This window comes from Xiphophorus couchianus, chromosome 16 (genome assembly GCF_001444195.1).
Source record: "Xiphophorus couchianus chromosome 16, X_couchianus-1.0, whole genome shotgun sequence".
Classification (NCBI taxonomy): Eukaryota; Metazoa; Chordata; class Actinopteri; order Cyprinodontiformes; family Poeciliidae; genus Xiphophorus; species Xiphophorus couchianus.
In genome coordinates this window covers 8,730,597-8,752,993 of record NC_040243.1, presented here as the reverse complement: position 1 = coordinate 8,752,993, position 22,397 = coordinate 8,730,597, and the positions used below count along the sequence as shown (strand labels likewise).

Here is a 22,397-nt window from a genome sequence, read left to right as displayed (position 1 = left end):
TACATATTTCTTACCTCGAGGAAAAAGAAAGCCTTATCAAACAACCAAGACTAAGGTCCTGAAGCTAACGTGTTAAAAATAAATGAGACATTCTGTCCTTGGTTAGACTGTGAATACTATTTATAGGGAACTTTAAAAAAAGATTAAAAGAAAAAGCAAAGTAAGCAAGGACTCACCTGACACCAGTTTGTAGATAAAAGTGGTTTCATATACAAAAGATAATTCAACATCAAACAGAAAGCTAGAGACTACTCTTGTGGCTTCTTAGAATTATAATTTTAGATGAAAATGTTTCTCTAAAAATAATTTGCTACATTTTCAGCACATCGATCTTTGTCAAAGGTCTGCCATCATCTGTTTCCTTCTGTAGATAATCAGTGATCTATAACTGTATGAAATGAACACACTAAAACACACATCATTTTTAACCTGCTATCTTGCAGACATATAAATTACAAATTGAAACGTGCTGGCGTGCAACATTTCTGCAAAATCAGAAGTGTCATGCCATCACTATCTGGTTCAATGCAATTTATCAAGGCCAAAGTCAGCATTGTTGTGTACAATAACATTGTAGAACACCTCATAGAGCTTGGTCTTGAGGAAGACAAACTTCTTACAATCACCAGTTAATTTCTTCCAAGCCATTTTAAGCTGATACAGTACTTAGAGCAAAATGAGGCCTAACCAAGTATAGAGTCCATACATGGTACAGTATATAGGCTACACATAGTTTTAAGTTGACCAAATTTCTTTTTGGAAAATAGTAATTTTCTGACAAATCACATTTTTGGTTCTCATTAGCTATAGTTGTCTGTGTGTGTGTGTGTGTGTGTGTGTGTGTGTATATATATATATATATATATATATATATAATTAGTTTGCTTTTGGTTTGTCTGAATTCCAGATCGTCTGTGCTGAGGACTTTTACCACACAGCACAATAATAACAGGCTGTAAGGGGTTGTAATTAGAGCTATCGCACAGTCCTCTCTCTCTCTCTCTTTCTCTCTGTCCTACTGTTCCTCTCTCCCCCAATTTCTATCACGGTGTCTGCTTTGTCTTTCTCACCTCCTCTCCGTCTGTTTTTAACGCGCTCGGTGGACTGAGGCTGCCTCAGAGGTATCTGACTCCCTCCAGCCTATCTTTGGGCACAGCTTTAAAGATGCTCCTTTGCAACTTGCTTCAGTCCGCTGCCCTTCGGATGTCTTAACTGCCTCTTTGCATCTTTTCGTTTTACTTCAACGTGAGAATATAACGTACACGGTGGCACTGAGCTTTTACGCATGGAGGTTGGAATCAGTCTGTCAGAATTTACGCAGAACTGCTACTGAAGATGCAACCGGGTTTATGAGACCGTTTAAGGGCTTGAAGAAGGGCTTTAAAAGAGAGCAACGATGCGAGGGACTGAGTTGCTGCTCGGCTACTTTCTGGTGAAAGTTCTGGTGTGTGACGCGCAGGGCGAGCTGGATCAAACCGCGGATGACTTCATGATAGTAACCGGGTTCAACGAGTCAGCGGAGGGGGAGAGCGCATCCACGGAGACCCCGCACACGGAGGAGAAGTGTCGTGGCTATTACGACGTGATGGGTCAGTGGGACCCGCCGTTCGTGTGCAGGACGGGCAGCTACCTGTACTGCTGCGGAACCTGTGGCTTCAGGTTCTGTTGTGCGTTCAAAAATTCCCGGCTGGACCAGACCACCTGTAAGAATTACGACACCCCGCCGTGGATGACACCCGGCAGACCCCCGCCAAAAGTGGACGTGGCGCTGGAGTCCGCCAAGGATAAAACCAACCTCATCGTCTATGTCATCTGCGGGGTCGTGGCCATTATGGCACTTATAGGGATTTTCACCAAGCTCGGTTTGGAAAAGACGCACCGTCCAAACAGAGACAATATGTCAAGGTACGCAATTCAGATCTAGAGGTGTGTGTGAATAAATTAGAATGTCAGTACGACGAAAAGCCAAACAACTGTTTTGTAAGCTGAAATATTTTGGTTTTAGCCAAACCAAAACTTGGCCTTTTTGGAAAGACTGATTTGGAGCCAGCCCCCAAAGATTATTGCTGAAGAAGCTGACAGTTCAGAGTGCTGCATATTCAAACAGATTAGCATTGGGAAGTTAAGTGGAAGAAAGAAGTGAACAGTTAACCACAATACGGAGAGAATTGTGAAGCAAAGCTCATTCAAGAGTTTGATGGAGATTCAATAAGAAGTTTGAGGTTGGATTCAAAGATTCAAGAGCCACAAAACACAACCATTTTAAAACTGATTTTATCTGTAATTCCTACTAAACAAAGTCCATGTTAAATAAATTATTCTACTTTAAAGTAACAACGAACAAATGTTTTTGAGTGATTAACAGTGTGATATTGAAAACAAATAAACATGAAGCCATCTTCAAATCTTACATAAAAATTGATCATTGATACTTACATGCAAAGTAATGTAGATTTACTAAAGCTCTTACAAAAATAACACATTGCAAATTTACTCTTTTTTAGTGGTCAGTCTCTCCACACATTTAAAAAATGCCTAACTTAAAGCAGATTTAAACAGATTCCTCAAATACTGCATACACACAATGCGATCAATTATGAAATATTTGCATCCTTACAATTTCTTAATAAAATGCTGTGTTTGTGGCACATGCAAACCTGTGAATTTCTATTTTATTAGAATTACACAAACATTTACTTATTGTTTAGCTGATGGAGACGTACCCCATGTTGTCATTGCAGACTCTGAATATTACATCTCTATTAAAACAAACTGCATCCCAAAATTCAACTTCAGAAGTGTTGCAGATTGCAACAAAATGTGATCCTTGATAGAGCAGGTTCAATTCTTTATAACCTGTTAGGCATTTGAGAGTAAATAAATGTAATAATTATTTATAATGGAAGGACCAATCAGATTATTACATGGTCTTAAAGACTAGATTTGAACAGCAGACACTAACCTGAATCCTGAGTAATTCCCCAGCCATCAGGTGCTTTTTGTAATAACGCTCTTTGTCATGAGGGGGAGACAACAGTTCCAAACATGTTTATAGTGGTCATCTTTCTAAAGTATGCCCAACAGCGCGGTGAGGTGGAGAAACACATTTTTGTCCTTTAAAATCACAATTTGGTGATGACGAGTGGAGATAGAGGAACCCAACTTCTTCTTGGTTTCATTTTTACTTCGAGGTAATCAGAATATTTGAGGATTGTGTTTACTTAGAGAGGTATAAGTATGATAGAGAAGCTCTTTAGTAATCTGATGGACAGTACTGACAGAAAGGGAAAAAGGGTTTTATAAAACATTTGCAACCACTGATTATTTCATAGTTATGTGAAACATAGCTGATATTTACAACTTAACTTACCACAAACAACAAACTTATGTGGTATGAAGCTTTATTAGGAACAGAGACGACTGAAAGAAACCTACAGCTAAGTTGCATTATATAAACCAAATATCCTATAGAGTCATGGTAAACATCTACTTGTTTCCATGGAATATAAACAGGAAAGATGCTGCTAGTGCTGCTAATCATATGCACTTAAGTAATGAGTAGCATGTGTGATCGGTACAATAAAAGCAATGGGAACTTTCTGATCTGGAACATAGGCTTGTGTTACCATAATGTCAGGAGGGAAAGACAACACAGATTACCTTAAAGGAGCAACCATTCCTGTACAGCCATCTTGGATAGGTTAAGAAGATATTTGCCAACTATTTGAAGTCCAGCATTTACAATTAAAAATATTATTTATGAAACAAAATATTTTGTGCAATTGCCAGTCATCCCAGGAGTAGACATCTTAGAAAATTCACCTAAAGATCAGACTGTGCATTGCTCAGAGAAACTGCAGGAGCCCAAGAGACTCTAAAGGTTTAAGTTGATAGCATGTTAAATTTTAATGCACAAGACAAAATAAATAGACAAAGACTGATTGAGTATGGGTGGCTTCGAAGGGTTTTCAAGAACAATATGCTTCTTTTGTAAAAAAGAATACGACAGCGTAACTTGTAAGTTTGCTAAGTTGCATCTGAAATTAACCACATGACTTGACAAATATCAATAAATACCTCATACTAATTTTGAACCAAATTGATGGTAGGCTGAAGATTTGGGCTCTTTTGCAGCTACCGGGTTTCAGCACTTTGCAGTAACTGAGTCGACCATGAACTCTGTACTAACATACTAGAAGTTTGAAAGGAAGGTCAACACTATTAGAGGTTTCATAGTCTTTATTTTTAATGTTTAATTTTCTGTGGTGGGCAACAGACAGACCTTTTCTGCATTTACGTACATAATTACAACCTCTCTTAAAGCATTCTTTATCTCTTCAGAGCTCTTGCACATGTGATCCGCCATCCTGCTTCAGAAGATACAGATGACATTGGTCTGAGTCAACACTATGAGAACCTACAAACAAGATTGGCACTTGACAATTTCCGTAAGTAGTGAACCTGCCGCCATACAGATTCTGAAAAGGCAATGAGCTCCTCTAAGTGTATTTGTTTGGGAGCACCATGCTTTCGGTGCTCTTGATCCATTATTACTTTTCAGTCTTTTTTATTAGTTCAGACAAATTATGTTTGTATGAAAACCACAAGCAGAAAAACTGGCAGGGAATTAAACAGAATCCATGACTTGCAGTTTACTTTAATCTCAAAATGGATGCAAAAACATGTCGATCAAGTCTTTTGATTGTCTTATAGAAAAAAAAACTCAACTTACTGTAACCCACAATTAGCAAAGGACTTTTATTTTTGCGGGCCCACTTCCTGTGTTGCCCAAACGCTGCTAACTTATTTAAAGCCACGCCTCCAGTGCGCAGTAAAAGATCCCCACCTGTTCCACTGTGATTGTGGCTTGCTGTTGGCGTCTTCCTCGGGAATTCCTCAAAAAATCTTTGAACATATTGATTTGATTGCTGGGTGAGTTTATTTGTTAACAGTGTTATTTTTTCTACGTGGTACTTCTGCTCAATTGCTCATTGGAGCGTTGTTTTATTAGAATCACTGGCATTGTTTACCTGGACCGTCACCAGGATTCTGTTAGTGCTGATTGTGGCTCAGTACGCCCCACTCTCTTCAACAAGGTAACTTGTTGCTGAAGTTTGTGCGTATTCTGACACCTTTACATTGATGCCGAGGTACTGAAGTTTAAAATAAAATTGATCAGAACAGAATGTAGCTACACTTAAATTGATATTGCGCAGTATATTTATTTATTTATTTATTTTCCTTCCCTCACTCTGCTTGAGTATTTGACAATTAATTTATTTTATTTTTCTTGATTGATATTTTGGAAGTGCACTTTAACTTTAGCACTTTAATTTTAAATTGATTAGTTGAAATATGATAGTTTTGTTTCATTTAAATTATGGTTAGTTTAACCTGATTGAAATGTTTAATTATTAGGAATCTAATTATTGCATTTGCATTTAGTATGCATAAACTAGATGTTTAAATTTAATAATTATTTCCTTTGTATTATATTTGTTTCTGATAAAACACTTAATGGGTTTTCTGACCTTTTAGGTCAGGTTTTTTTTCCACCTGTCGGATCAGATCCTCATCTGGATCGAAAGATGGCGAGCTAGGAATGGACTATGGACTTTATGATTTGGAAATCAATTTATTCTGAGTCAATTCTCATGTGTCTCATTGTGTTATTGTAATTGTATGTTTTTTTATTCAAATCACTTAATATATATATTCACCAAAACTAAAAGCACTGCCTCCTGTGTTTTTTCACACCTCAGGCTCCTTAAAAGGCCACTCTTCCGATGCTGCTTATGTAGCCGCAGTTAGCTGTCTAGCCCATAACTGTTACATTACTTTGGCGAGCTAGCCAGGAGCCTGATACTGTGAATGTTTTGGTGAATGTGTTTTGTGGTTTGGTATTGAAATATGGATTTCTTTGACCAAGTTGGTATCAATGTTGCTAATTCTGTCATCATTAGTGGTGTAACGAACACTCAAGCAGATGATGAGATTGTCAATCTTTTACGTAGTTATGGTGGAATTAAGGTTTTTTCTGTTACTGCACGTGAGAGTCCATTTTATAAAAACCTGGCCGTTGAATTTACTAATTCTGCAGATTTGGAAAAGCTAAAATCGCTTTTACCATATGTTTATCCATCTCAGGTTGCAGAAGATGTTATATTTGTTGTTAAATTGCTTTCAAGAGAGTGCCCTGCCACAGTCACAGTGGACACGACCTTACCTCCCGATTATCTCCATGAACTGAAAAGTATTTCCCAGCAGAGTGGACAATCATTTGATGACGTTTTGAGAGGAGTTTTTGAACAAATAAGTGCTCATTTAGGAATAGCGGCTACCGGACGGGAGCCTGATGGGGATGATGAAGGGGATGGTGATGAGGAGAATATTGTTGAAATACTTACCATTGAAAGAGAGTCCAGTCAGACTCAGCCATCTACTCTTCCTGCAAACCAATCAGATCAGTCCACCACCTACCGGCAGGGACCACAAACTCAGCCTAATCCAACTACAAATGTGGGGCCGAGAATTTTCCTCTCGGGGAATGATCTGAATCCTTCTGGGGTTCAAAGGGTTGTTGTCGAACACATTGTGCGCAGAGATGATGTAAATCTTCAACCTCTGTCTTCATTTAGACTACGCACCTTTTCAGGAAGACTTCCAAAACCTCAGCATGAGGCAGATTATGAATCCTGGAGGTCTCAAATAGAACTCTTAAATGCAGATCCAAGTCTAGCACCTTTACATGTTACAAGGCGCATTTTGGAAGGTTTACTCCCTCCAGCTGCTGACCTAGTGAAGGGTTTGGGGCCTGGTGCCCTGCCTGCAACATTTTTGCAGGTACTTGATTCTGCATATGCCACTGTTGAGGATGGAGAAGAATTGTTTGCAAAATTTTTAAACACGCTTCAGGACCATGGGGAACGACCATCTTCTTATCTGCAGAGACTCCAGTTGGCTCTCAGCACAGTGGTGAAGCGTGGTGGGATTCCAGCCACTGAAATTGACAAATATTTGTTAAAACAATTTTGTAGAGGTTGCTGGAATAACAGCATGATTAACAAACTTCAACTAGAAAAGAAAAAAGACCAACCACCTCCTTTCTCAGAGCTTTTATTAAAACTCAGAACAGAAGAAAACAGACAGTTGGCAAAAGAGATGTTAATGAAAAAACATATTCCATCAGTCAAGCATCGTGTCAGTGCACAAGCTCACACTACCAGTTCATGTTCATGTAGCCATCTATCAGACTCAGGTGCTATCGAAGACTTAAGGAAGCAAATGTTAAAGCTGCAGAGTCAAATGTCAGCCCTGCTGTCTACGGACTCTAATTCTGCTAAACCAGAAAATCAGATGAAAAAACAGAAACCAAAATCTGGCCAAACCAGTAATAGGCCAAAGCCCTGGTTCTGTTTCAAGTGTGGACAGGATGGTCACATTGCTCCCAACTGTTCCAGTCAGCCAAATTCCAGCTTAGTCGAAGAAAAACGCCACCAGCTCAAACAAAAACAGCAGTCCTGGGACAAAAGTAAGCCATTAAACTAGAAGCAGTTCTTACTGAGGGACAAGTGGGAGCTGCAACTAGTGAATGTCCCCACACTACAGACTCATTTTCATATTTTTCATTACCTAAAGGATTAGTGGGCACAAGGAGTACTGGTGAGGTGAAGATTAAAGGGATCAATTTTCATTGCCTCTTGGACACAGGTTCCCAAGTCACCACAATTTCACATTCCTTCTATAACACCCATCTATCAGATCACAAAATAAAACCAATAAATGATCTTTTGGAGATAGAAGGTGCAAATGGTCAGAGGGTGCCTTATATCGGATATGTGGAACTCTGTTTGACATTTCCCCCTGAGTTCACAGGAGAAGAGATGGACATAAACACCTTGGCCTTGGTTGTTCCAGACCTGCGATCATCACAACCCCCTGTTCTGATTGGCACCAACACTTTGGATGTTGTGTATAACCAGTGCTGTCAGTCACAGTCTGAGTTCCATCCTCTGCCTTTTGGATATAGAGCAGTGCACAAAATTTTGGAGATAAGGCATAAACTAACAACGGATGACTATCATGGCATTCTAAAAATGCAGTCATCCATCCCACAGGTCGTTCCTGCACAGAAGACTGCTGTGCTGGATGCTCTTCTTATTTGCCTATTACTGCAAGGTGAAAAAGAAGTAGTTATTCAGCATCCAACCTCTTTCTCTCTACCGGGTGGTTTGATAGTAAAATCTAGTCTTTTTGATTTACCTCCTGTACAGCCTGCTTCTCTGCCAGTGGTGATCACTAATGAATCTGACCATGACATTGTGATTCCAGCCAGAGCAGCCATCGCTGAAGTCAGTACCATCCAAACCATTCTTTACAAAGAGCAGAGTGTGCATCAACCTTCCCATAGTTCCGAGCCAAATCCAACCAAATTGAACTACAACTTTGGAGATTCGCCACTCTCAACTGAATGGAAGCAACGTATAACAACCATGCTCAACAGTATGTCAGATGTTTTTTCAAAGCATGATCTTGATTTTGGTCGTACAGATAAGGTCAAGCATGAGATCAAGCTATCAGATCCCACTGCTTTTAAACAGCGACCGAGACCCATCCACCCCCTAGATGTGGATGCGGTACGTAAACATATTCAAGAACTGCTGCAGTCTGGTGTTATACGTGAATCCAATTCACCCTTTGCTTCCCCCATAGTTGTAGTGCGGAAGAAAAATGGTGCAGTACGGCTCTGTATTGATTACAGGAAGTTGAATGCACAGACCATCAGGGATGCATATGCTTTGCCAAAGCTGGAGGACACATTTTCAGCACTGTCTGGCTCGACGTGGTTCTCCACACTGGATTTAAAATCTGGTTACTACCAGATTGAGATGAATGAATCAGACAAAAATAAAACTGCATTTGTCTGTCCGCTTGGATTTTATGAATTTAATCGTATGCCTCAAGGTGTAACTAATGCTCCTAGCACCTTTCAACGCCTTATGGAGCGGTGCATGGGAGACATGAATTTAAAAGAAGTGCTTGTTTTCATTGACGATTTAATAGTGTTTGCACCAACTCTAGAAGAGCATGAACTTCGGTTGAAGAAAGTTCTTCAATGCCTGAAAGAATTTGGATTGAAGCTGTCAGTTGAAAAGTGTGTTTTCTTTCAGACATCTGTTCGCTACCTTGGACATGTAGTTTCAAGGGATGGAGTGGAGACAGATCCAGACAAGATTTCCACCTTAACATCTTGGCCGGTTCCTCAGAATTTAAAAGAGCTCAGATCATTCCTTGGTTTTGCAGGGTATTATCGCCGGTTTGTGGAAGGGTTCTCATCAGTAGTCAAACCTCTCAATGAGTTAACAGCTGGATATCCACCCTGTCAGAAAAAATCAAAACAGATGAAGTTGCAACATTACCTTGACCCCAAAGAACCCTTTGCTTCTCGCTGGACAACTGCTTGCCAGCAGGCCTTTGAAGAGGTAATCCGGAAACTCAGTACAGCACCAGTTCTTGCATTTGCAAACCCAGGTAAACCCTACATATTACACACAGATGCTAGCTCTACTGGCCTTGGTGCAGTTTTGTACCAAGAACAGGATGGGCAGAACAGGGTGATTGCATATGCCAGCAGAGGTCTGTCCCGCAGTGAAAGTCGATATCCTGCCCATAAACTTGAGTTTTTGGCCCTCAAATGGGCAGTTACAGAAACATTTTATGACTACCTGTATGGATCCGATTTCACTGTGGTTACAGATAGCAACCCATTGACATATCTGCTAACTTCTGCTAAATTGGATGCTACAAGCTATAGATGGCTTTCTGCTCTTTCAACTTTTACTTTTAAGATCATTTATCGGGCTGGCAGGTTAAATGTGGATGCTGATGGTCTCTCTCGGCGACCTCATGCTGAAGAGGTGGCTGATCCTTTGTCTCTTAAGGAGAAAGAGAGAATATTGAAGTTTACTGAACAACATCTGGAACATCCATCCTGTATTTCCATTGACCAGCACTCAGTCCAAGCAATATGTGACAGGCAACTGGTGTACAGCTCACCCAACCTGGACCAGGTTGTTGCTCTTGTGCAAACCCTCTCCATTAACACTGACAGTTTACCAGACAGTTTTGTTAATGATCTACAGTTCTCTTCACCTGTTGTGCCATCTTTCTCTGAAGGTGAAATTGCTGACAGAGAGCCGATCCAGTCATTCAGCACATTATTGCTGAATTAAAAATATTATATTAAAATAAAAATATTTTATTTTCCGTTAAATTTATGCTTGATTGACTGGCAAATTCTGCACAAGCATTCCTGTGCAGCTGGAATTGTGTGAAAGTACAAATGACAAATACAGTTCTAAATCAGAATCAAAAACAAAAATGGTAACATTCTGGTTGAATATTTTACTCCATAAAATAGTAAAAACTAGAGTGAGGATGTAATTAGTTGTATTTGTGAATGAGATTAAAAAGAGCCAATATTTTACTTAGAAGTTGAGGCAAATGTTAAGCTAATACCAACTACGGATAAATGTTAGATGATTGGGGCCTTAGATTTAAAAAAAAAAAAAGAATCATGTTTTGCAAATTAATTAATCTACTTGCCATGCTGTTATTAAAAAAAAAACTTCCATTATTTATTATGCTTGCCATGCTAAATAATTTCAAAAGTTTGACAAAAGACGAGAAAAAACATTCACCAGTCATAAAATCTCTGACTGTTAAAAAATATTAGATAATCACCACACTGCGTATCTGATTGCCTCGCCTGAAATTTTCATCAAATCCAAAGTGATGGAAAAACAAAAATACCCAATCAAAAATCCTGAAGGCTGGTGAACGCATTAGTCATGCCATCAGAAATTACCAAGCACAGACACTAATTACCAGTGACAGCCTAGAACTCTTTCTTAGCCAGTACTGTAGGCCACGGCCTCATGCATTTTAGTGCAGCCTTGTTCTTTCATTCATCAGCATCAACGCCTACACACACCTACAGTGATGTGCACATGCAGAGTTCTTGTTTTTCTCTCCAATCTGCGCTGCCAATCTGCTGAAGAGTCCCACATGGTACAAATCCCATTTTTTCAACAATATCATTGAAAAGTGTTTTGTTTTTTTGTTTTTAAATACACAATCAAGCAGCACTTCTTTTTTGCCAAAAATTAAAACAATACTAGCCCATATGAACAAAAACAATCAAAACAAAATTATCTCTGGTTTAATTATTATGTCCTGGGTTCAGCGGAAATTTAAAGAAATTCTAGCTGCTATTTTATAAATAATAGTAACATTTTATTAATAATAATAAGTTTAATTATTTCAGGAGTCTGTATGTGAGTGTGTGTGTGCATGGTTGTTTGTCTGGATGGACAATGGATGCCATGCCTCTCGCAGAATGACAGCAGTAGATAGGCATCAGCTGGCATAAACAATGGATAGATAAAACCGTAGAAATAACATGTCAATTTTTCTATTTGTAAACAAACATCATCATCATCATCAACAACAAAAAAAACTGAAGCCAAAAAATTTTACTTCAGTAAAGGCAAACCCTATTTACACAAATATTTGTAAATGCAAATAAAACAAAAATGATTTGTTATAAATGTGACGTGACAATTATTTAACTGCTAACAGGCATTATTTATGTTTATTTAAGAATTTAAAACACTAAATAAATTAAGGATTTCATGACCTTGTCTTAGAGAGCCAGTTGAAGTTAGTTTGAATGCGTTTCAGTGGTACATTTGTTCTTTCGACAGCAATTCTTGGGAGGTTAGAAGGTAAGATGATATTTGTTTCCACACTGATCAATACTGTACTCAATACTGTACTGGTGTGCTTTCTAAAAATATAGACGAGTAGTAATTTTTTCTGGAGATACTTTATAGCAGGGACTTAGAGGCACAATCTTTGTTCAGAATGGACAACTGTCTTTAGACTTGAGTAATGCAGGTTTTATGAGTCATTTCAGTGCTGCCATGTTTACATCTGATCAGATACCCATCTACATAGAACAGCTGGGAGGTGGAGTCTCTTTTTGCTCCAGGAGTCAGCCAGAGAGAACAAAGTCTTCACTCACTGCCATCTGTACATCGATGTATGACAGGCCATTTTCTCACTTCTATATAGAGGCATATTACTGCTGCATAACCTTTGATGACAACTGAGAAAAAGATACTGAAAAATGTCTGTATGTGATATGTAATCTAAAGGGAAGATAGTTGTAAGGTAAAGTTAAGCGTGGACAATTTAAACAGTGATTAAAAATTATTTTTTTTCTTCTAATTTTCTGATACCTTGTCATTTAAAAGGATTTAAGCTCCGTCTTCACTACAATGATAACTTATTAAATAGGTGCAACCACTGAAATACAAAGAAACAGTCTTCTAGTAATGTAAACATTGAGTCTGCATGTGATTTGTACATGCACTCACCGGAAAAAATGGTGCAGAAATGTGTACCTATCTCTTTCTAGCACATAACTAATATATAAAGCTGATCTAGGTATGTGCCCATATGAGCATTGGCCAAATATGTGCCAAATGAACTACAACATCTGTGTCCCGCTAAAGGTGTATAATTGTTTCTGAACACAATATACGCCAGAATAATGACGTGGTGAACAAGAACTATCCCTGAATCTGGGTTACATGGACACATGACGGCGAACCATTCCTGGACTCATTTTAAAAACATTTGATGACCATTTTTGAACTTTTCATTTATGCTTTTTTTTTTGTTTCTTTATCAAATTGCACCTTAAGTCCTAAATGCGACCAATGAAAAAAAAACTCCTGATCGGTTCCATCTGGAAAATTATAGTCATGAGGAATAAAGGTGAGCCGGCATCACAGAATGAGTCTGACATAGTGATATGATACAAAAGCAACAATTTGGGGTGGTGCATCAATTATTATGTTGGATTTATGCCTTGACTTTGACTGGGACCTTCTACTACATGACTGTGCTTTGATCTAAACCAGATCTATTGCAGATCTGTCTGTATATTTAGGGTCATTGTCCTGTGGAAAGGTCAATCTCAACCCAGTTTAAGGTTTTCTTCCAGACCCAATTAAGTAATTTTAGATGATGGATTAAACAATATTCTGGGAGATGCACAAACCCTGTAAATTGTTTTTTAACCTGAATTTGTTTTAGAATGTTTCATATCTCTGGCTTGTCAAAAGTTTTCCTTTATAACAAAATGTGAACAAGACTGAGTAGTACAGGGTAATGTGTTTGAAGCACTTAAGTCACTTGGACGGCCAGCATAAAAATTCTGACACAGAGCTTGACAAAATAGCACTGGGCATAAACAAAATGCCTAACACATTGCTCTGTATGCTGCTGAGTCATAGACCAATTCCTCAAGACGCAAAGTTCTAAAGTCAGACGATATTGACTACAAGAAAGAAAAAAACATCATCTTAATTACAAACTTGAAAGAAGTCGCCTGTAAATTAGAGGTCCTTTCTCCTTGTTCTATTTATTGCACAGTATTCAACTCCCAAAATACCCCCTTAAATATTTTATGAGATTCAGGGGAGGTGTTAGTGTCTTAAGTGTAAACCTGTTTATTTTCTCCATCGCTCATGGAATCTTCAATCTCACAAGTCTCCAAAAGTGGCCTTCTTTTCCCCCAAACAGCTGACACAAAGCAGCCAACACTGTCAGATAAATATTAGACATAAACAATTTCATACAAGATGTTCTCAGAAACAAGTCAGGCTATAAAAAGATCAAGTCACAAAAATATTATGAACAACGTTTCTAAGGCATTTGATAACAGATGGTAGTTGTTTAGATAATTTTGCTTATAAGCGTATACAGTAGTTTTGATTGTAACGGGAGGATAAGTGTTCGAGTGGCATAGCTCACAATGAAGTTTTGTGGAGATGACCTGAAAATAGTTGAAAAAAATAAAATAAATAACTCGCACAGAAGGAAACTGGAGGAACATGCACCACTATTTTTTCTTATTTTAAAATCATGCATCCAAGCTTTTTGGCAAAGATGTGGAATAGAATAAAAATACTGGTTAAATAATTTAGAAATCATGTATTACTTTGTGTCCTAAAGAGGATTAAAACTGTCATTTTAAAGAGAACAGACCAAATGAGAGCCTGTGTTCATGGCCCACTTACTAATGAAATGGAAACGGGTCAGTAAACTCAAAAAATAACCTGAAAATTTAACACAGATAGGATAGATGGCTGTTTTTAAATAAAAAGGTCACAGGACTTGTGATAAAATCTTTAGTGTGGGTGAGATTGTATTGATTAGATTATACAGCATTGTTGATCATGAAACTTCAGACCAAGAATTGTTTACAGCCAAGAGTTGCTCTTTTTGCACCAAAGCTGAGTTCACTTAAGTCTGTGATGCATTCAGAATAGAGAAAAGCCTCAACAAACGTAACACAGAGGTTGTGTTTTGAAAAAGGTAGCGAAGCTGAGAGTGGCTTGTCCTACATATTTTATTATGAGCTTTGGTTAATGATGGAAAGAAAAAAATATTGTGAACATTAGAAGCTAAAATTAGTTATGTGCAGGACAGATGATAGTGTAGTAAATAAATAAAATAGGACTGACAGAGAGAAGCTGCTGCGATACAACAGCATAGGAGACATTATTTGTCAAGGTGTGGTGAGAAGATTGTTAAAAATGTCCCTTACATTATTTTGTAAGACTGCATTGATAATTTGAGACTTTCCAAATTAATTAGCACATTATTAAAGTTTCTTGCTGACCAAAAGGGAATAAGAGCCTAATTAACCTATTTTCTTTATTAGTAATCTGTTTTTAATCAGAGCACTTTCTAGACCAAAGATTTTTGGATTCAGCTTCTTTATAACTTTGTAAAGATATCAACAATAATAGTGAGAACTTGCTGCTTGCTGTTAACTAACTGATTGGTACCCTTTCTGATCCCACACGACTCCTAAGCTGTAACACACAATACCATTAGTGAAACAGACCCAATTTTGTACTTAGGAAGAGATGTGAACTGTTTGTTGTTTTTTTTTATTATTTTTTTTTATCTATTACCACATTGATCATTGGTTCAAAACAAAGACAAAAAGACATTTTTTGTCTTTGGAACTATAGCTTAATTCTTTATGGACTCAACAAGGAAATATGTGTCAGAGCTTTTGGTCCACATTGTCACGACTACCTCAAACAGTTGCCACAGTCTTGCATGAAGTATATCTGTGGTGCCAATCTTCTTTTAAACTACACTCCAAAGGTTATCTGTTGGTTTGAGAACTGGTGGCTGTGTAGGCCATTGGAACACAGTGAACTCATTCCTGAGCTTAGGAAAACAAGCCAAGCCAACTTTTATTTAAAAGCACTTTTAAAGCAGCAAAAGTGAACAAAATAAAAAATCTCAAACAAGTGTGAGATGATTTCTGCTTTGTGGCAGATGGGTACACTGATCACACTAACTTGTCGAGAAAACTGTGGAGATGGTCAGCAATATCGCTAACACAAAATGTGTCAGAAAATATCCCCTACAGCGTTGCATCACCAGCTGCAGCCACTGGCAGGCCTTGATCCATACTTTCATGTTATTTATGCCAGATTCTGACTCTACCATCTAAATGTTGTTGCTAAAAATCAAGATTTATGTGACAACAGTCAGTTGGTCTATTATTTTCCATTATTGTGAGCTTGTGCAGGCTCACTTTCCTGTTATCTGCCAACAGTAACACCTTAGTGTGGTCTTTTTCTGCTTTAACCCATCTAATTCAAGTTTCAGCATGTTGGGAAATTATTTTGAACAGTCTTGGTAGTAGTAAGTGGTTATTTGGACTGCTGTTGCATTTGTATCTTAAACAAGTCTGCCAATTCTCTTCTAACCGATTCGTCATAGTTGTGATTAAAAATCTCTGAAGATCAGCTGTTTCTGAAATATTCACACCAGCCTATCTGACACAAGAAAACCATAACACATTCCATGTCATTTAAATTTTTTTTATTCCCCATTCTGGTGTACTTCAACAAGTGGTCTTCACCATGCTGAGATGTCTAACTGCTTGGAAATGCTGCCATGCGAGTGGCTAATTTCCAATTTTTGTTTACAAGCAACTGAACAGATGTACCTAATAAAGTGACAGGTGTGTGCATGTTATTCGTCCATAGTCTGTATTCCAATTTCAACAAAATACAGCTTCATTAGGCTTGTTGTTAGTGCAGCAGAACAATTTTGCTTGTCATGAAGAATCTATAATGGCACACAATTGAGTTGTTTAGTTACCAGTAACTGCTGAACAAAACTATTTTTTGATATTGAAATGTATTTTTTTATTATGTCTGCATAAGCTAACCTCTACCCAGAATCCATCTCTGCAGCAAGTCCTGAGTAGAAAAAAATTCTTACTTATCACACGTCTTATCATTAATACGATGCTAAAAATTTTGTTTCATATCACATTTTCTTACCTGATACCAGCAGGTCTGTTGTGGAGTCCCTAAGGAGCCATGTGTAATTTAAAATGTTAAACTATTCTTCATTAAACTGAGAAGAGAGGACACTCTGAACATCTGTTCCTTCTGCCATGCCAGGGAGGCAGGGTACCAGTCTATTTGCTGTATACCCCTTAATTTACCAGATGTCTACTATAGGATTAGTTCAGTACGACAAAGACCAGTCAAGATTTTCCAGCTGGGTCTCCAAAGAAGCCTTCTTCAGGAAAATGTGACACTGTCAAATAAGAAAAATGTAAATCATTTTGAAATATGAGTACAAAATTACTGAAGCACTCATAATGTAACCAATGGGATAGAATCAATTTTAGTCCTGCACCTGCCGGACATGCTGGAGGATGTTTTGTTAAGAATTGTGCTTCTCTTCTTTTAGACAGCAATCAGATGAATAATGTGGCCCAGTCTCCAACTTTGGTAGGTCAGCCATATCCAGCAGTGGGACAGATTACCAGCCCATATGAACAACAGACCCCACTCAAGGATCTCAACAAGTACAACACTCTGAAGGCTGTGGGTAAGTAGTAGTTTATTATGTGAAACAAAAAAATAACAGCTGTGATTTATCTGTTGATATAATTAGGGAGATGTTACATGCTTTCTAAGAAAATGTTGATACATAGATTAATAAAGTCATCTGCCTTGGATGATGTGTTAGACAAGTGAACTGCAAGAACATTTAATGTGATTTATTTTGCCGTGTATTTGTGCACAAGGACAACATTTCTCCAAAGTACAAATGCAGTTTATTTAAAGCCTTGGAGTTGAGTCTTTGCTTTGCAGCAGTCTTTGTAAATTAATCCACAGTCCATCAATGTCAGGATAGAAAGAAACAGAGAGCTTATTTATAGTAGCAGGTTTGTGCTAATTTGAAGTCTGCCATCAAGAATCATCCAAACAAAATAACATCTACATCTCCATGACTCAGTAAGCCACTAGATCTTTTTTTCTTTACATTTGGATATTGTAGATTTAGAGCTTTAAACATGAAGATACAGAAATGTATTAATAATAGAATAAGTTAATAGAATAAAGTACTAATTAGGTCAAGGATTTTAAGATACTTGGAAACTGTTCAATTGCAAAATATTTAAAAATATCTTTCTCTAAATGTTAGATATGGGGGAAGTTGTATTACATTCTCAATCCACAAAAATAGAGATGGTACTTGTTTTAACTGCCACGTAAGCAAATAGAACAGCACAGTAACCATCGTAAACCGACACAAAGTAGCTACTGTACCTATAGAGAAAGCATTTTGGCCACTATTATACCTGAATTTAAACAATGCTACCAAACCTAGTACATTGAGTTCAGTCTTCGTAAGTCTTACTCTAAACCCAATAAAATCTTGGAAGCGTTGAAATGTTCACACTAGCGCCTCATCCGTATTTGTTGCCCATTCATCATAGTACCATCATAGAAACTGATTAGAAAGGAAAATGTTAAAAAAGCTTGATTCAGAGACAATGTATCATTATGCAGAGCATGTAAATGTTTGGAAATTATGTCAGGATTTCCAACAGTGCTAACATTTTAATAATCTACGCATTAAAGAAATATGTACTTATGTAATTACTGAAGATTTACTCCTACAGTGAAGTTCAAAAGTATTGTGTATGTGAAGTTTTGCACTTTTTGTCATGTTGCATCCACAAACTTCAGACATCCTTACATGTAAGTTAATGGGTCCATGAGGACAATGGTGACAGTTAAGGTGATGGAACTTCATTAGGTAAACCAACTCATAGTAAGACATAATTGTAAAGTGAGAGAAACATGATACATTGTTTGCAATATTTTGTACAAATAAAAATTTGAAAAGTGTGTCTGTGCATGTGTTTAGCCATCATTAATCAATGGCCCTCTTTCACAGAAGAAATATCTGCAAGGCTTTTGTGGATACATCTCAGCTTTGCTAATCTAGAAACTTTTTTTAACTTATTCTTTGCAAAATAGCTTAAGCTCAGTCAGACTGGATGGACAGCATTTGTGAGTGTTGATTTCTTTCTAGTATAGCTCTGGGCACTTGTTCATCTTTCAATAAGGGCATGAATTATAAAATAAGTTTTTCATGTTGAGATTAATTGAACAGAGCTGAGTGAGATAATCAAAGCTTGGGATATTGTTCTGTAACCCAACTCTAAAGGCAGATGGTTGTAGTGGGTTTTTTTAGAGGTAAAGAAGTAAAAGGGGCTGAATGGATAAAGCATGTTTGATCTTTTTATTAGGATATAAAATTAGGATATGAAATACACTGAAGACTTATGACTGTTATATGACAAAATGTGAAGTTCAGGGAGCATCTGGGCTTTTGCAAGGCACTGTAAGATGTGATACATGGTTCAGTTATTGAAGAATGACAGCTGAATAATAATCTTATCTTATTATTTCCCCATTTTTAGCAGAGAAAGCAAATGACAACTACCAAAGCAGCCGCAGGCAAGCGATTGAGATGACAGCCAAGGGTAGCCTTCCAATGGAAAGTGTGGATATGGAGCCAGAGCCTCCAAATCCTTACAGCCCACCCAGACAGCGTTCTATGAAGCACAGCGAACACAAGTACAAAAGCCACAGGAGCCACAGCTCCCAGTCACTGTCCCACATCTCCAACATAGCAGTCAGCCCAGGGGGGCTGAGATCCTGGCAAAGCAAAGACATGCTGGGGCTCCGACAGAGCTATGGCCAAATGAAGCCCAGCATCACAGAGAAAGAGTTACATAGCTCCCGCTACATGCCTCCACAACCTTACTTTGTCACCAACAGTAAGACAGAAGTGACAGTATGAGTGTCTGCCATATTCAGGCTCAAAATAAGCCCGAATTAATAATAAAGGGAAAAAAAGAAATGCTGTAACTGCTGCCAGTGAGTGGGGTTGCAAGGAAACAGCATGGACTGTACTAAATGCATTTGTTTTGGAAGCGGGTAGAAAGATGCCATCTATAGCTGATGTGTACTGTGACAGGGCCCTGAGTATGTCGTTGAGCCTCATGGGGGCACTGTAATCAAAATGTCGTGTTTGATGCTCATATAATCTCACTACTAAAGCTGCAGAACTTACTTATCACATTGTTGGGATGTGAGACACTAATTACAGTCACAAGTACCTACTGAAATATTCAAGGAGACTGTACTGTATTTTCTAATGTGTAGTTGAAAGATAATCCAATCAAATTGAACTAGCCTGTGGCTGTTTATTGATTAAATGTGTCACCTGAAGGTTATGTCTAAAAAAAAGACTTAGAAACTAATCCTAAACTAAGAGTGTGCAGGATTATTTTTTTCACATGGCTGTCATGTTCTAATTATGAGCCCTCTAAAGCATTACCTCAATTTGAAATGCAATTCACAACTTGCTAAACTATCACCTCATGCAGGAATTGTAGACATTTAAGGAAAACCCTTGTAATTGTTGATTTAAATAGTGTCACAAACATTGGAAAACAGGCGTGAAAGGTTTTGTGTTTGTTTGGAGAATTCCAGGTCTATCATAGTGTTCTTAAAATGTAAAGGACTCAGTCTGTAAATGTGCTATTGTTGATTTAAATGGCTCAACACACATTAAAAGGTCTGTTGAAAACTTGTGATTCTTGTGTCGCTTAAAAAAGATGTTTATTTTTGGTTTAAGATTGTCCAGCAGTTAAAAATGTTGGGTTTTAACAATAAAGAAAAATGCAAAAAAACATTGAAATTTTTGTATTCAGTAAATAAGTGTAATGCATTATTACATGGGGAATGTAATTGTTTGAGGATTTGTTTTAGCAGCTTTGTTTATCCCTCTACTTTTGTTTTTATTGAATAATTTAAAATGTTGGAATTTTACTGCTTATTTCTTCTGTTTACATTCCGGTTCTCAATCATAACTGAAGTTTTATCAACCCTCTGGGAGCGCTGTCATTTTTAAAAAATGCCAGGAGACATTTTTGTTAATTAGCAAACCATGTTTCCAACCAACAAGGTTGTTCCCTTTGGAAATTAAATCAGCACAGTAACCCAGTTCAGTCAGACGGTGTGCAACAGCTGTGTGCTCAGTTCTGAAAGTCTTGACATTAGAGTAATAACTTAATAGAAAAAAAACAGCTTTCAGAAAGTCAAATTGAGCCGGCATGTACACTGGAAGCAGAACTATGGAACTTGATATATACATGGTAATGGATTCATTATGTCACCATACCTATTGTGTCAAGATAGTATGAAAAACTTCATTTTATATGATATATATATATGTAGTTTGTCATGTCTGCCCTCAACTTCATATGAACATACATCTTCTGAGCAAGACTGAAATCCTTGTCAATAATTTCTATAAAATTTTCTGTTTTATAAAATCAGGCAAATGGCTTGGCTGATTTCAATGGTTTGAAACACACGTCGTCTACTAAAGTGCTTAGCGGGAATCTATTTTACAGCAAACAAAAGCCTTAAATGTCAGACTGAAATTACTCAATTAATGGGTTCCACACTGCAGGTCATCTCTGCCAACAGGGTCAACAACAAGGCTCTTAAGGGTTTATCAAATCCACATTATCATGTCATATTTGTTGATCTGAACATAAATATTTAAAATGGTTTGCAATTATCTAACATTTATCGCATTTCTATACAATGTGTTAAGTGGCCATTCAGTAGAACAGGGAAAGCTTGTTTTGTGTTCCTATAATAAAAACAGTGAGAGGCTCTGATTGATGAGCTGTCAAGTCCTCTTGCTAAAACATTGAGAAATTAATAAAGCTTTTCCTTTCATGGGCTAGAGAGGTTTATTTGAGGCTTAAGATTCTTTCAACACAAAAAAATACCAGAACAAACTTTATGTTGGCTTGACAATTTCTATCTTAGCTTTTTTACTGTGGGCACAACAGGTGCATATAGACTGAAGTGAATAAAAAAAAAATACAAATAAAATGCTCTCCTGCCAGTTTTGGAAAAGTCTAAGCATGTCAAGCTCAAGCACAGTAGTTTTCTTCAAATTATGTTTTTGGGTCAGGCTTCTTAAGTGGGTCAGAGTGAAACTGTAAAGTCCTAGTGGAGGACAACATACATAAACCTCAAGTTTTGTTTTCCTATGAAAGTGGTTGCTTGCAATAGGAACACATGGCATACTGACACAAATACAATTTAATGTTTGTATTTGCCTTCTATAGCAAATTAATTTGTTGACTCACATTTACAAGTTATGAAATTCAACATAATTGGTTCAATACAATATAATGGCAGACCATAAGGAATGCTAAGTAGAAAATATAGATAAATAACTGTCGTCATCAATGAAATATTAACATGACACAGCAAACATACTGTATTGATCACAGTGTCTTCCAAAAGTATTCATATCTATTGAATAGTTCTACATTTTTTACTTTACAGCTACACAAATGCACAACATTGCATTGGGTCATCATATGGAATCCTAATAAGATATGCTAATGCTATTATAAGAATATGCTATGTTATTGTTGTATTTGCTTACAGGAACAAAGGACATAGACATATCAAAGTGGATATTGCCTGTTAGGATACAAGTTCACAATTTTTTACAAATGAAATCTAATTAAAAATATTCTCATCATATGTATATTTTTTGCTTTTTGGTAATGAAATGCATAAAATCTGAGTCCCTTAGTGCCCCACAAAGCTGAACTGGGTCATCATCTGCTCTGATCTTATACTTGATTACCAAACTGTGGCTAACTTCCAGTATCTTACAGATGTCAAGACAAAGCCATTTTATTCTCTCTTCTCCTAGAAAGCAGCAATTGACTGTGAGCTCCAACTGTTATTAATAGCCACTGCAGGGGTGTTGAGGTTCCTTGGCTGTCAACGCATGAGGCTGCACAAGGGTTCAGAGCTGCGCCAAACAGCAGCACCTTAACAGTTGAAAGGCCACAGAGCAACTGTGTTTTGGAAATA

At 37.5% G+C, this 22,397-nt stretch overlaps 2 protein-coding genes across 3 annotated transcripts in view; one reads left to right on the top strand and one right to left on the bottom strand.

Annotated features, from left to right (window-relative positions):
* mrtfbb (myocardin related transcription factor Bb) overlaps positions 1–22,397 on the bottom strand; it is a 64,568-nt gene that overhangs the window by 33,376 nt on the left and 8,795 nt on the right. The gene's annotated exons all lie outside the window — the stretch shown is intronic.
* On the top strand, positions 1,048–21,172 carry shisa9b (shisa family member 9b). Its single transcript, XM_028042243.1, has 4 exons — positions 1,048–1,905; positions 4,342–4,448; positions 16,867–17,007; positions 18,896–21,172. The coding sequence occupies exons 1-4, from the start codon at positions 1,397–1,399 to the stop codon at positions 19,276–19,278; spliced, it is 1,140 nt and encodes a 379-aa protein (XP_027898044.1). The 5' UTR covers positions 1,048–1,396; the 3' UTR covers positions 19,279–21,172.

What these genes read in the sequence shown, in the direction of transcription:
- shisa9b (XM_028042243.1), top strand. Translation starts at nt 1,397, where the DNA reads ATGCGAGGGACTGAGTTGCTGCTCGGCTACTTTCTGGTGAAAGTTCTG. An exon ending in AACAGAGACAATATGTCAAG is followed by an intron (nt 1,906 to 4,341) that starts GTACGCAATTCA and finishes TTATCTCTTCAG; the next exon opens with AGCTCTTGCACATGTGATCC. An exon ending in ATTGGCACTTGACAATTTCC is followed by an intron (nt 4,449 to 16,866) that starts GTAAGTAGTGAA and finishes CTCTTCTTTTAG; the next exon opens with ACAGCAATCAGATGAATAAT.